The sequence below is a fragment of the Cygnus olor genome, chromosome 6 (assembly GCF_009769625.2).
Source record: "Cygnus olor isolate bCygOlo1 chromosome 6, bCygOlo1.pri.v2, whole genome shotgun sequence".
Lineage (NCBI taxonomy): Eukaryota > Metazoa > Chordata > Aves > Anseriformes > Anatidae > Cygnus > Cygnus olor.
In genome coordinates this window covers 798,092-814,102 of record NC_049174.1, presented here as the reverse complement: position 1 = coordinate 814,102, position 16,011 = coordinate 798,092, and the positions used below count along the sequence as shown (strand labels likewise).

Sequence of the window (16,011 nt, the reverse complement as noted above, 5' to 3'; positions counted from 1 at the left end):
GCCCTGAATATCTCCAGAGAAGGAGACTCCACAACCTCCCTGGGCAGCCTGTTCCAGTGCTCCGTCACCCTCACCGTGAAGAAGTTCTTTCGCATGCTGGTGCAGAACTTCCTGTGCTCCATCTTGTGGCCATTACCCCTTGTCCTGACCCCACAAACCACTGAAAAGAGGTTGGCCCAATCCCTCTGTCTCCCACACCTCAGGTATTTATAAACATTGATGAGATCCCCTCTCAGTCTTCTTTTCTCCAGGCTGAACAGACCCAGGTCTCTCAGCCTTTCCTCACAGGGAAGATGCTCCAGGCCCCGTATCATCTTTGTGGCCCTCCGCTGGACTCTTTCCAGGAGTTCCCTGTCTTTTTTGTACCGGGGAGCCCAGAACTGGACACAGTACTCCAGATGAGGCCTGACCAGGGTGGAGTAGAGGGGGAGGATCACCTCCCTTGACCTGCTGGCCACGCTCCTTTTAATGCACGCCAGGATCCCATTGGCCCTCTTGGCCATCAAGGCACGCTGCTGGCTCATGGTCAACCTGTCATCTACCAGGACCCCCAGGTCCTTCTCCTCAGAGCTCCTCTCCAGCAGGTCGTCCCCCAGCCTGTACTGATACGTCTGGTTGTTCCTTCCCAGGTGCAGGAAGGTCGTGGATGAAGATGTTGAACAAGACCGGACCCAGCACCGACCCCTGGGGAACGCCGCTAGTCACAGGTCTCCAGCCGGACTCTGCGCTGCCGATCACCACGTTCTGAGCTCGGCCAGTCATCCAGTTCTCAACCCACCTTACTGTCCACTCCTCTATCCCACACTTTCTCAGCTTTGCTAGCAGGATGTTGTGGGAGACAGTATCGAAAGCCTTGCTAACGTCAAGGTAGATGACATCCACTGCTCACCCCCATCTACCCAGCTGGTGATGCCTTCTAGGGATGCACTAGGACCCTTGACACAGGAGGGAGGACTTGCCTTCATAACTGAAACATCTTTTCTCACCAGCAGCCCCAGGGCCCACATAGGCAGCCAGGCACCCAGCAGGAGGATTTGCAGCACAACTCTGGAGTCCTTGTGCTGGAGGGAGCACTGGGGTAGATCTGTCATCCACATACAGGGCTAGACTGTATCAGCATGCCAGACACAGAGTTGTAGATGGGACCTCACCAAACACTCTTCTGTTTGTTACTAGCCTTTTATCCATCTCCTCAGGCTGCGCTGACTTCCCACATCCTCTCCCCAAAGCAGACAGGCTGTAGGAGTTGAATGCTGCTACACCTGAACTGCAGATGTGGCCCCCAGCCAGCGTGCCTGCCTGTAAAACATGCTGCAGCCGACGGGGAGCACCCTGCTCTGAGCAACGGGAGCTGCTTCCCTGGCTCAGTGGAAGCTTTTTGCTGAACTAACTAGGGAACAGCTATGACTTTAGATTCACAGCTTAATATAGGTCTTCAGGTGTAAGAGTAAGATTACAGTTTAGTACAATCTGCACATTAGTTTTTCTCCTGGTGAGTTTCCCATGTGCTCAGTCCCTAAGATTTAAGCCTATGTTAAAAGAACAGGAAAAAATCAAATCCCCAAACAAGCGTAGAAGGAGGGAATTCATTCTGGCTAATACTTCAGCAGAGATACGGTTCTTTTATTAACAGCGGGTGAAATACCTTTGAATGAATGAAAGAACTATGAACACAGCTACAAAAAAGTCTAGGTGTGAGTAGCAGTGAGAAAGCAGAACTCCTGCCAGCACACTTCTGAGAGTGTTGACTTACAAGTGCTGGGGTGAATGTCTCAGCTCCTCTGCTTGGGTCCAAATTCTTTGAAAGGAGCTTTTTAATCCAAAGCATTTAAATGCCAAAAGCAGACCTCAGATTTGTACCTCAACTCCTGCAGAACACAGGCACCCTCAGACATGAAGTTTAGTCCAGGTCCAGCTGTAATACACATGCATTTTAATCAGTTGTTCAAAGTATAATGTAATAAATTACAGCAATTCAACAGCAATTGAGCATGTATTTTTTACATAATTTTCTAATAAACACAAATGAAGAGATAATTTCTAGACACATCTTTTCTTTCTAAATCAGTAACATATTTGCACTACATTTTAAATTAGGTGAATTGATACAGCTGCAACATTACTGGAGCTCTCCTGCCTCGCCCTCAGGTTTGGCCAGAAGAACCTGAAACCTTTCCTGTGGTAGGAAGAGCACAGAAAGCTGCCATGCATTTTACTTACAGGTAACTGTCTTACAAATGGCAAGTGCAACTGAGCACCCACTGACATACAACTACCCATATCACAGGAATACAGAACACTTCTAGGCCTGATTCTCCACTGCCAAGTTGCAGTTGGCAAAGACAGGGAATGTCTACAACAGGCAATTCAACTTGGGGCAGATACCCAGGATCACTGGGGACCTGAAGCAGCACTGCCACACCAGCAGGGCTCTCTGCCCAGGCTAATTAGTGGTCTACACAGAACTAAGACAGCTCAGCTGCTCCCAGGGCTAGTGCCTGCTTGCAGCTAGCTCCAGCTAGCTGCCCTGGGCATCTGTTCAAACGCCAGGCTCCCAGCTTGGCCACAGGTCACCTGTACTGTACCTAGCATGCATGAAGAAAAGCATAGAGAAGCCAAGCTTTTCACAACTGTGTGCTCTCCCATCAGAGAGCTTCACCAGCACAACAGGTCAGCAAACAGGCTGCTGTGCCAAAGCTGAGCGCTGGTACCAACAGAAAGCACCAGTCACTCCAGGAAACTCACCTCTGCTGTCTCCATCTTCCCAGGGGATGCCGGTGCCAGCTTGCAGGAGCAGGGGGCTCTGCAGTCCCCCAGCTCCCAGATGGCAAGGGGGGCCCAGGTGGTCCCACTCTGCCAAGCCCCAGCAGCTCGGCTGCCAGCAGGGCATGCAAGAGTGGCAGTGGAGGGCACAGCAGTGACCCCAGAGCTGATGGTATGGTGAGGGGCTGTGCCGGAGGGACAGGGAGGCAGCCACAGCAAAGCTTGTCTGTGAAAAGGAGGAGCTGCCTCTGCAGACTTACAGCATGCACCTCAGCAGGGAGCTCGGAGAGGAAGATGAGTCTGAATGGCATTAAAAGAGCATTGTTAAAGATAAATAAATAATCACAATGCTGTTTCCAAAGCAGGCCTTTTTAAACTTATTATTAATTCCCTTGGAAGACATTGGTATGTAGCTACGGTATGTATGGATAAATCTGACAGAGCCTCTTCTAATCTAATCAAGAATTGGTGCATGTAAACTAAACAATCTCAATTAGACTGTGGAAATCATTGCCACAGGATATTGCAAAACCAAAGAATCTTTAAAAGTGCTGAAGCAAACTTATGAAAATCAGTTCCCTTTGTAGACTCTAGACACAACACTCTTCATACAACCTTCAGTTCACGTCCTTCAAGGTCTAGACACACCAGGGAAAGGACTGCAGCAGCAACAGACTGGTTAGATTCACAGCTTATGTACCCTGTACTCCTCTATGCCAAATTTTGTCCCAGTGTCATCAGTGACACAGTCTCATGGTGATCATGGTTTCTCCTCCTAGGAATTTTTAATAGGATTTTATTTTTCCAATTTCTTCAATATGTCACTTTTTTTTTTTGCCAATTGCAAAAGAGTAATTTTTAAGGTTTGTCAGAAAAAAAAAAAAAAAAAAAAAAAACCAAGGGGAGAGGAAGTTTAACAGTTTTGAAAGTTTTTAAAATGACTATTTTGGAAGACATAAAGCACCAACTTCTATAATAAAAGAAAAATCCCAAACATACATTTTTTTTTTTTTACTGAAGAATTTTAATTTTATATCTCAAATAATCTTTAATAGAATAAGATATACATATGCTTCAAAAAACAAACAATTATGCCACCTGTAACACTTACAAAAGCCTGCCTGGAACGCGGGCTCTGCAGCATGCGAGGGGCAGCACCTGGCTCTGGGTGCACACTTGCCTCATCTAGCACAGTCCCCATCTTAAGCACCCACAATGTCCCTGCCTACTCACCCCTCCTCGGTACAGGCCTGCTGTAGCTGAGCTGTCCCAGCTGGAGCATCTCAAGGGGCTTGTCAGCCCCCGGAGTTGTCCCCAGAGGGGTTCAGTTTAGCCGTTCCTTCCCTTTGCTGGGGCTAACACCAAAAATCGCCTCTGCTTCCCTACACACAGCGCTTACATTGAGATTCAGCTCTCTAGAAACCATTACACACAGCACATAATTTAACAGGGATGCTGTAGATTTAATAAGACACTGATTATATACAATTTCAAAAGACATCCAACTACAATATTGATATGGGGTGGATCACAGGGCTGCAAAGTTGCAGAGACATTCATTCCCTAATCAATTGGCATTTAACATTACAGCTTGCTGGCCTACAGGATCTCCATCAAGTGCATAATTGGTAGCTTTAATTAAAGGGCTACCCACAGCTTCATAAAGAGCTAGAGACCAAGGGCCTGCAACAACTGAGAAGAGATGAGGTTGGTCACGTTCTTATTACCCTGTGATCTACCAGCAGTAGCGGTCACGTGCTAATTACAGGGCTCTTGCAACAGCGTGCTGGGCAGTCTTCCAGACTGTTATCTCCACCACAATCAGAGCCAAACTGCAGCTTATCAGACTCTGACTATCAACTTTGTCCCTGCTGGAGAGGTTTCTACACCTCACCCCCAGGTCTCGGAAATGGTATTTTATTATATTTCAGGGACTTAATAAGTCCAATATTGATGAAGTTGTTGCTCCTCCTAGATCCCCATGTTAAGGAACAGCCAGGGCAATTATCATCATGTCCAGGCAAGCTGAGTGAGTGCACCCATCCTGGTAGTATTACCACACCACAGATAATCATTATGTCCACAGCACCTGCATTCGGGGTGCTGGAGCTGAGACCCAGAAGGGCCCCTTCCCAGCCCATGTCCCCAGAAAAACGTTTGTACACTGACTGCCACACAATTCAAGCCGAGCCCTGCACAGTGGAAACCAGAACACACTTCTTGCCACAGCACCTTCAGGAGGGTGGCAAGAAGGGGCAATGCCAGGCTGGCGGTGCAGCAGCACTGGCCCTGGGAGGTGGGGCCCTTTCCCCAGTTCTAACACAGCAGTGCTGCTAGCACTGGGCACAAATATCTTTCTGCAAGGCCAACAAGGTAGCTATGTTTTGCAAGTTAGCTTGATTTCCTACAAGGGAATGTGCAAAAGTCCCTTTTAATGGCTGCTGAGCCTCCAGAGCTAACACAGAGGAACAGCTTTCGGGCTGTTTATTGCTCTCTCTCACCCCAAAACATGTCTACCTTTAGCTAACAGTGGTAATTTATCATGTTTAGAAAGGTGTTTGCCATTTACTGGATTATTAGCTCATATAAGCTCCAAGTGCTATTTGCTACGGACTCAGAAAGGGTCTCTGAAAGCATTTTTTCTTCAGTTCATTTTCCAAATAGCAGGACTCCTAAATTCTCTACATTTGCATCGCATAACATATCAGAGGAATAGCGACTGAATCCTGCTGCACAAAACAATGACTATACATTTATTTACTAGTGAAAATTATATATAACAGCTGCTGATACACAAATATAGCTGAATATCTAGGTCTGAAGTTTCTCCCCATTCTTGGTTTTCAGCTCTGGTCCACACAACCATAGGTACTTGTGAGCTGCTTCTAAAAGGAACCACTAAAGATCCTCTCAGAAAAGCAAAACATGCCAAATTTCAGTTGGGATCCACAGCTCTGCAGAAAGAGGATAAAAGCCACTACTCTATATTAATAATGAAGGGAGCTGAGTCTGGATAATCAGGGGTCACATCGAACATCACTATTTCTAAAACTAGTGCTTTTATGGCAGATGTGCTAAGAGCCCATAGTTCTGAGCACTGTACATTTGGAGACATATGGGTTTAGATTTTAAGCAGTTGTTGAACAAAGTTAATCTCACTCTGGAGCTAAGAAATGAATATAAGCAAGACTCTTTCATATCAGAAATTCTTCACATGTTTGTTATTACATGAGTCCTCCAAAATATTTTCTAGCAGAAATACTTGGCACAGCAAAAAAAGTTCTAATGTAGTTGTTCAGTTAAAAAAAAAAAAATGAGTTAAGGTCAAAGGGCTAATGATGCAGTCATATCCCAGAATATAACCCGAGACTCAGACAAACCAGTAGTGGGAGGACCATTTATACTTAGCGACTAGGTTGTCAGCGTGAAAACCTCAAGTGGGTTGTAAGTGTAGGGATGACTGTCTTTGTTTTTTTATATTTGCTGAAAATCACGGGATGTTGTTCAACTTAACTAAGCAGACTAAATCAACTGATTTCATATTTATTCTTCAGTTTTGTTTGCCTTATCTCAATCCATTTGGCTGATAACTAGGCCTGGCAAGAAGCACTGGCATTTTCTTTAACAATCGTTGTCTCCAAACATGATCTTGTTCGTCTTCAACACCCTTGAAACCAGAAATGCCTATTCAAAAGAGAATCCAACTATGACCATTAAAGCTATAAATCCACTGCATGCCATGCAAAGCCAGCACTAAAGGCATTTACTCCACAGGACGGGCTGGTATGCTAGTGTCAGTTGACAAATGCATTTCCAAACAGCTCAGTAATTATTTTCTCTTCCTTTATTTATTTTTTAAGTGTCCATTAAAGGACAAAACACTTCACACCTTGTTTTCCCTCCAACCCTGCTGCAGGCTACATGTTGACCTTGCCCACAGTTATTGGTCACTCCTTATCAGAAGCAGCTCCTCTTCCTTCTTCCCCTTCCTTCAGAAAACCTCGCCCTCAAGTGGCTTTGGTGTCATTTCCAGAGGGCTAGTTCAAGAAACTAAGGGGTAGGTTTACTTATTTAAAAAGAGGTCTAACGCTATTTTGAAGGTTCATAGAATATCCCGGGTTGGAAGGGACCCACAAGGATCACTGAGTCCAACTCCCGGGTCCCCAAAGTTCATACAGAGTCAGAAGCAACATCACTTTTTTAACATATGCTCCTAACCATAAGTGGTGGGAATTTCAAAGCACACTTAGCATTGGCTTTTCTTCTTGTCCCACTGATTCAGTAGTGAGACTTCCCTTGACTTTAATGGGAATTGAGTTTGGTAAGTCCTGTGAAAGCCTCACTCAAAGTAGAGCAATTAAGGAGTTAAAGGAAACCCAAGTAGTCTCCTGGATCTCAAGATTAAAAGCAGCATATGTCTCTTCATCTTGCTCTTCCCCCTGTTTGCCAGTTTATGACCAGCACTGCCTGGGCATCTCAGACAGAGCCCGCCTCTCCACAGCAAACAGACACAGCCAGGGCCGACAGAAGTCTGTTTCTCTGCTGCAGCCCTCCTGCTCTCCAAAAGGCTCTCTCACCTTCCTACACAGTATGAAAAAATAATAATAACAAGGCTCTGTTTTGATAGAGACAAAATGGTTGTTCAAATAGTTCTGCTAATTTCACAAAGATGCATGATAATGTTTCACATATGGCTCTGTGCCTTTTAATAACAGAAATTGAACACACATTTCAAGACACAAGTTTTGTTGATAGGCTGCTGATAGTCCAGAGTAACTGTTTGCCTTTTGGTTCTAATTATTCTAAAGACAGCCCAGGGATTATTTACCCAGACCTAATGGGTTTATGGGCTCTTTAAGGAGCAAGATAAACCCACAGATGTGACAGTGAATGGCATGGGGGTCAGAGCTAACACAGGGGCCTGTGCTCCAGAGGATGAGAAGGTGGTAGGGAAGGGCTTATGCTGCAGCCTCAGGCCTCTTAACAATTATCACATGGCCGTTAAGATAGTCTTGCTCTGTGTAAACATCCCTGTTTTCCCTGGAGGGGACTCTGCTCTCGAGAGCACAGTCCACAGCCCCACAGCCTGGTCCTGGCTTCCCAGAAGCATACACGAGGATGGGGCTGGACCACTCGCATCAGAGAGCTCACCTGAGGATCCAACTCACTGCTCCTGCATGGAAGGGCACCCCGCAGGGCCTGTTGCTTGTCCACAGCAGTCACAGCAGTCACCTGGTGCTTGTCCACAGCCCACCTGTGCTGGCCAGGTCTCCCACACAGCCACAGGTCTTCCACACAGCCATCAGGAGACCACAGCTGTCCTGCTGTCCCCATTGCAGCACCTGCCCTGCCAACACCTCATGCCAGCCCCGAGCCTGGTTGAGCTGGGATGGATGCAGAGCAGCCAGAACAGGACAGGCTGTGACTGCTTACACCAGCCATAATGACAACACTTTGGCTGTGAAACAAGGTTTGGGTTGTCATCAGGTCCTGTGCCAGCAACCAGACCACGATGGTGCCAACACTGTGGCACCAACTGCAGTAGGAGCTGTGGGGAGGAGGGCCTGTAGTGCAGGGGAACATGGCTGGGCCTCCCCACAGCATGGGGACCATCTGTCCATTGGGATGGTAGGGACCATCCCAACCTTCCCAGTTGCAGTGTTCTTGTTCTTTTACCTGGATAACAAATTTGGAGGACTTTAAGCTATGTTAGGATGTTTTAGATCCAACTCTCACTGCACACTGATGTAGCACAAAGTCACTGAAGTTACTCCTGGATCACACCACTAAAAGGCAGGTAGGAATCTGGCCCCTTTAATACAGGCTGTGTTACACAGTGTCAAGTATTATCTGTTTTAGAACACTACCTGCTACTCATTCTAGCCAATGACTCATATTTTAGGGATTAAACATAACCAAGTTACTGTATAAACTCTGGAAACCCCTTGAAGGCAGAAGATGATTTTATCCAGAACATCAAAAGTACAGGGAAAAAAAAACAAACACTGGAAGCTCTAAGAGGTAGAAGCCAAGATTATCCTAGATTTCAGAGTTAACTGCAGATTTGAAGTGCCTAAAAATGCAACAGGTTGATCCTTCCTGCACTTGGAGAAAGCAGGAGGCCAGTAGCTTCACAGACCAACACAAGCACCCCTCCCATCGGAGGCAGAAGGAGAATCAGGCCTCCCAGCTGCAAAGAAATCCTTTCAGCTCATAGGGACCTTGAGGAAGAAAGAGTCAGGCCTGCCACATTAGAAGTTTCTCCTTCCTTCAAGAAACTCGATCAATTTTGCAGAGGTTTTCAGCCCATTATCACATTACAGGTAGACAGTTGTCATAAAGCATTAGATCTAAGCGAGGCTGACAGCATAACTGCAGGCTAGCTCTAGGCTTGGCAGTCTGCGCAGCACCTGCAGGCGCAGAACCAGAGTGTGCTCCATCAAGAGACAGGCTGGCGTAATCTGCTGTGAATCACTTTGAATTGCTGCCCTTAATTGACAGTGCACTCAAGACCCGGTCTGCTATACAGACAAAAACCTCAAAGTACATTCATGTACACACACACTCTTGCCAGGAACCTGCTTGCCCTCAAATGAGCAATTGTTTGAGACCTAGTGGCTTTTTTGTTGTTTTTATTTTTTTATTTTATTTTTTAAAGAGTTATGCATTTTGCTCTGCTCCTTCATTACCGCAGGCTCACCATCCTCACAGGAATAAGCAAGATCAATGTTTCTCCTGAGAACTGTTCAGGTTTCATGGGTGGGGGCAATCAACGTTCTGCTACCCTGGGGAAAAGGAGGGGGCACACACGCTTCAGATAGGGTCACAAAAGCCAAAACCGTGGAGAACTGCTATGGGTCTGACATCTTCACGCTCTACCATGAGCCTAATCCTGCTCCCTCCAAGCCAGTCAGCATTTGCTAGGGATGCAAATAGGCAGGTGTCAAAACCTCCTTTGTCAGGTGATGAGGATACCTCTTTTACTACTGCTGCCTCCTAAGCAAGCTCTAACCTCTCTACATCCCAAACTAAGTTTAAAGCTTTCCTTCAGCTTCAAGGTTTGTTGTTCTGATTGATGACAGAATTTTAAAGAACTTTTAGGCCCAAGTTCTTATTTATGTTGTGCAGAAAGAAGTGTCGAGAAACTGAAACTCAAAGTGCTTAAATGCCTAGCCCCTGTGCTGACAGCAGAGGCTGTAGAGAAGCCAGAAAACAAAGGAAATGGCCCTTCAGCATTCTCAGGTTTTTAATTAAAGTTTCAAAAAATGTTTGCTGACAAGATTAAGGGTCAACATTGAGAGCATGCTTGGGGAGCATTCTGGCTGTTGAGACAAGTCCCTTCCCTGCCACAGATGCAGTTGTTTGCTTCCTGGTGAGAGGCCAGCTGAGAGAAAAGCCATAAAGAGATCACGGGGCCAAAGAAGTGGTTTCCATGACCAGACAAATCCTTCTCTTTATTCTATTAAAGTCTGCAAGGCCCAGACTACAGTACCTGACCAGACTGACAGCAACCAGCTCAGAGCCACGGGAGCCACCCAGGGCTGTACGCTGCACTCCGATGGGCTCTGCCTTTCTCAGCAGCCCCCGGGACCAGCCCAACCTCTTTGGCATTTGTCTAGCCCCGCAGGATCATTTCAAGGGCTGATTTGTAAGGGGGACCACCAGCAACAAACGTCAGATCTGGTTTAGGACTTGGTTTAAAAGCATTTAGATAGAAAAATAATTGCACAGGGATGTGGTTTACTCTGCAGAAATAAAGGCTACGTTTAAATGTTTGAAATTCCTGGTGACTCTAATAATTGCAACCTCTGCCTCAATAAAGTGCACAAATAATGTTATTGAAACATTTCCAATCAAAAGGTATTATTTTTGGTTTAAAACAGATGCAGTAGTCAGTATTTAAAAGGAAGACGTCTGGGCGGGCTTACCTCTATTTCAAGGGAAGAGAAAACTACTGGAACATTGGTTTAGTCCCTTTTTCTCTGTTTTTACAGCCTTCGTACTACAACATTATAACCTTCACACAGTTCCTCTGTTGCTTTTGTAACCAACTGGAGAGTAGCTCTATGATCACGCACTGAAGAAGTTTTATTGCATGAAGGTGTGTTTAAAAGCCTGACCCGGTAAGCCATCACATCCCTAAAGAAGCACTAATGCTGCAGGAGCTGAGCCTCCTCAGTACCACACTGAGTCAGCCCAACTGGCACAAGCATTGCTCTAAGCATGGTTATTGCACCAGTCTAGCAGACACCAAATAGATTTACGAACCTAAGAGTCCCCTGCCAATTTTGACTTAGAGGTTCACAGGGCTATGTGACACGAACCACAGGCTTGTAGCTTAGACGCTGTATTTTCAGTGGCATCTTGATGCTTAAAGATGCATTCAGGCACCTACTAGTAACTGAAAAGGTGTAAAGCTGCAGGTGGGCACTTTACCAGCTTAAGTGCTTAAATACCAAGCGCATTGTACTATCGCTTCTGAAAACAGAGCTCAGGATCCCCAGCACTATCTGAATTTTGCCTTTAGCTCTCTGCTGACCTGCATTACTCACATGAGTAAAGTCAGATGTACCTCACAGAAGCTGGCAGAAATTGGGCCACTGATTCATGTGCCTATAGGATTAGTTATAATTTGTGTCTTCAAGTAAGACAATAACTTTATCATGCTATCACACTCCATGGATGCAATATCAGCACATATGGAAGACATTTATTACTATAAATATTCGGGCACTTGATAGTTATCCAAAAATATAAAATCAGGTTAATCATTCTATCCTACAATCCCTGGCAAGAGATTTGAACTCAGGTTTTTCTGGCTCAGCTTAAAGTTTTACATATATGATCATTTCTGCCAGCTGGCAGCACTAAAATCTTAGGCTGAAGTAGTTTTCCAGCAGCCAAATCTATCTGCACAGTAATGTTACAGAGCTTAGCTTTTTGCAAGCCATATATTACCTAAAGATATCCTCCTATTGCACAGAGTTATGAAAGTTTATGTAGTACAGGTAGAAGAATTACTTTTCTTTTCAGAGTTAATCATTAACATCTCTCAGAGAAATAAACAACTGAAGCTATTGTGTTATTTCCAAAGGTTGCCCGGGGCAAATGAAATACTAATTTCATTAGCTGTCACACATAATACAAGGGCAGCTATACTGTCCCTGCATGCGTGTAAAATTGTTTCCAAAAATAAGCTGAAAGAGGAAATCTCTAAAGAATGCATAGCTACCCATCACAGTGAAGGCATGGGAGAACAAACTAACAAACTTTTCTTTTAAAAAAACACCCAGAAACATCAGCACTAGTGCTTGCTCAACTTCCAGTAACACAGGACTCCATCCTGGGACTCATCAGCTCTCCTGTAACTCAATGGGACGCTAGTGTCTGGCCACATAGCAATCTCCTGCTAGGTGTCACAAAAATGAAAAGGTTTAAACTTTCAGTTTTGTCTCTTGTTACCAGGAGGTCTGCATATTCCTCTCTTTCTTCAAGAGAAGCTGCTGGGCTTTTTGCAGACACAGGACCCTGACTGGTGAAGTTACAGCAAATACAGGCCTGCCCTGCCCTCCTGTCAGCCCACCTGCATCACCATCCACGTGTGTAGGATGAGGACACTGCTGCCAAACGCCCAGAGGCCAGCCAGACCAGCCAGGCTGGGACTCCAAAGCCTTGTCCCAGCTCTGTGTAATGCACGGGTCTGGGAACAGGACAGCTACTTGCCAGGAAACAGAGTCAGAGCCAAAAGGGCACTGATGGACCAGTACCAGTGCAGAGGCTGCTCAGGCACCCCTGCAGCAAGCTTCTGGAACTGGGAGGCTGATGTGGGTCAGTCCATGGCTGCTGCCCTGAACACAGCTAAAACCTCCATTGGGAGCTAATCTGGCTCTCTGCAGAGGTTCTGTAACACATCTGTGCCCCAGTCTTCAGCATATCCCACTGTGGATGTACTACCCAGGTTACTGCATCACCCATTAGTTTATGGCCAACTGCCTGGAACCAGAAAAGCTAGGGGGATCTTGTTACAAAAGGGGATTACAAAGAAGGGCAGCAACTATAAATGAACACTCGTTGCTGGTGTTTCTCTGGGATGGGAATTACCCCAGTCACATAGAACTGCTCAAGTGTTTGGCGTTAAAACAAAGTGAAATTAATTTTTTGGAGTGTTGTTGACCCAACATCCCTGAATGCGCCATCTCTAAGTCACCAGCAAAAAGGCTCAAGCACGTGGAGCACATGCAAGGTTTCCACAACATCTGACGTAGGGCCTTACGTTCTCACCCTTTGCTGGGAAGCCTCAGTAACTCAGATAACCTGTGCAAGGAGGTTCGAGTTTCCCCCTCCCAGCCTTCACCTCCTCCACAGCTTACAGACTCATCATCATCATCATTATTATTACCACCACCACCTCCCACACTTGCCCAGGAAGCACTCAGGCTCCTCCTCCTTCATCTGGATGTTTCCAGGACGAACCCACTGACCTGTTCCTCTCCTGTAGCTGTTCTTCTCCACCAGACCATCAGGAGGCTTTGCGCAGCCCATCTCCCCAGCGGGCTGCACAAGGCCAGCATGTGTCCAAAAGATGTGCAACTCCTGGCCTGGGAGGCCACTGGAAAACAGCTCTTTCTCTTGCCTTGCAGAGCACATATTCCTTGTCTCCAAAGTGCTTCATTACCTGTTAATTAACAGAGAGCCTTCTTAATCCCTGGCAGCACAACAGTGTGACAGCCTCAGATGGGCTGGGTCAGCCCGACCCATCACATCATCCCCTCCCCAAGATACCTTGGGATGTTTAAGCAAGCGACCCCATCCTGCACACCCACCTGGGTCAGGCCACACAGCTGAGTGAACCCCTCTCAGGGCTGGTGGCAGCTGCCCTAGCCCTCCTGCTAGGTGCTGCTTCCCCAAAACACTTCCACCCCATGGTTCAAGCAACTTGCCTTTCCTTGTGCATCTTATGGCTGTGCTTTGAACAACAGGGACAAAATCACCATAGCAGTACATTGCGAGTTCCTTGGCTCAGGTGGGAAGGCTGGAGCACCAACGGGATGTTGCAGTGGTTGATACATTCACTTACATGGCCATATGCAGCATATACTGCATTTCACCCCATACATCTATTTGCAAGACAATATGCTCTACTTATCCATAGAACCTTAACAAACATTACATCAGGAAAAAAAAAAAAAGAAAAACAATTTGCAGAGGGTGAGTGCCTGTTAATCATAAGCTAAAGGGGAAAGGAAAAATTTTAAGTGAGATATAAAGGGAGGAAGTGACTCAGTGGGTGGGAGGGAGGGGACAAGCGTTCCAGACAGATGGGACATGAATAACTTTTCCATCTCCCTCTCTCTCTTCTCTCCCAAGTCTTGAAGAAACTGCTGTGTTGAAATAGTCAGTCATTAACTATTTGATGAGGTTTTAAAATCTGAACTGAATTCGCTGAATGTAACCAACTATTATTACAGGGTCTGCATCACAGCAATGCAAGTGTTGGAGCCCTTTGGCAAGCCATAGCGGTGAAGGCAGGACCGAGCACTCGGCAGGAAAAGCCACTAAATGGCGTCAGCTGTTCAGCTCCGCTCAGCCCTGCTAACGCCGAAGGAATCAGAACTGTAGCACTGGGCAAGCCTGCAGGCTGCCCGCGACCAGCACCATGCGTCCATCAGTGCTGCCAGAACAGCCGCACAGCTCAGCCCGTCGTGTGCTCAGCCCACGGAGACACAGACCTCCAGAGAAGGTCACTCAGGAGGAAACGTCTGCAGTCCTCCAAAACCCCTCTCATTCTGGCTGTCTTCCTGCGGTCCAGTTCCTGGGGCAGATTCTTCCCCCAAACAGCATCCACCTCTTCGGAGGGCTGGGGCATGGGCAAAAATGCCCTCTGGTGCCAGGGCAAGGGCAGGGGGAGGCCGAGAGCACTCCTAAGTTCCTGCACTGCCAAGGGGAACCGCTCCTGCTCAGTCCACCTTATGCTACAGAAACGGGCTCTGAGAAAACTGAATGAAGCATTTCCTTTCCTGGATGCCAAAGGCTAATTGACCAGCACGAGACCTGCTGAACTGGGTGGAACCGGGGCGGATATAATCACTCAGGAGAGCCAAAAACCAATTAACTGAATGGCTTCAGCTGGTTTGACGTCTGCCTCTTTATTCAAAAGCAAAACTAAGATCAATTTCTTAATATGCTCTGTAATATCTGCTATTCCTTCCCTCTCGTTATTATTATTAGCATTGCAGCAGTGTTTTGTGCATGTAATGAAAGAGTACAACAAGGGCTGGAGTGGCCTGTCTGGTAGAGATGGAGTGGGTGAAGTCTCAAGCCAAACGATGATCTACATATAGAGGTATATAAAACAGGAAGCTGGACAAACCCTCCTTAGCACAGACCCATCAGGTCCTGAGGGGATTCTTAATGCAAGGTAAGAGCCTACCCCTGCTGATCACTTTTACCTCTTGCTTGCACAAGGAAAAGACAAAAAATTCCTGCTTTACACTCACCCTGCATGGCTGTGGCGAGGCTTGGCCTGCCCGGCACCACCACAAGGGCCACAGCCTCACTCCAGCTCTGTGAGCTCTGCCGGTTGCTGCCGGCAGGCAGAGGCCAGTGGGAGCCTGCCTGCAGGCACAGAACCCAGAGCCCAGCTGCTCGGCAGCCCTGCCACCATGACAGCACGTGGCAGGCAGGGGACATGCACACAGAGGAGACTAACCTCCAGCAGAGGGCTGGGACAGGTGATGCTTTCATCTGCCATCCACCAGAGCCCCAAGAAACTTGCTCCTCAAATCCCACTGCATTGCCCAGCAGTTCCCCTATGTGTTTTGCTTTTGAAATTGCAGGTTCCTTCTCCCTCTGCACCTACATCGCTAACTGAAACAACGTTCCCTTTGTCAGAAAGACATCAGCACTCTTTCCAGTCTTCTCTCCTAAAGTATAACAAGAAATAGTACAGCATCATACAAATTCCTCCCCTCCTCCCAATTCCTCCTTTTCTCCTCCCCTGAAATTAGGGCCACTTGGAGATTATGATCTCACCCGTGAAGATACAAACAGCATCATCTACATTTTTCAGCATCTCCCACGTATACCATCACGTGTTAACAGGCAGCCTTCTGGTGAACGTGCAGGCTTCCCTTTGGGATGCGTGATTCTGTACAGCCCTGAGAAAGATCCCTCCAAAACAGCAGCAGCAAGACTGCATTCATTTCTCTCATATGCATTTTAGCTGAGAGTGTTTTACCAGACTGCAAA

The 16,011-nt window shown here is 46.7% G+C and overlaps 1 protein-coding gene across 4 annotated transcripts in view; it reads right to left on the bottom strand.

Annotated features, from left to right (window-relative positions):
- LOC121072112 overlaps nucleotides 1–16,011 on the bottom strand; it is a 67,699-nt gene that overhangs the window by 47,725 nt on the left and 3,963 nt on the right. For all 4 annotated transcript variants that reach the window (XR_005821013.1, XR_005821012.1, XR_005821010.1 and 1 more), the window contains exon 2: nucleotides 13,245–13,438. Coding sequence is in view for 1 of the 4 variants with exons in the window: in XM_040561373.1 (XP_040417307.1) it covers nucleotides 13,245–13,438 (194 nt within the window). In the remaining 3 variants the exon portion in view is untranslated. The remainder of the gene's footprint in view (nucleotides 1–13,244; nucleotides 13,439–16,011) is intronic.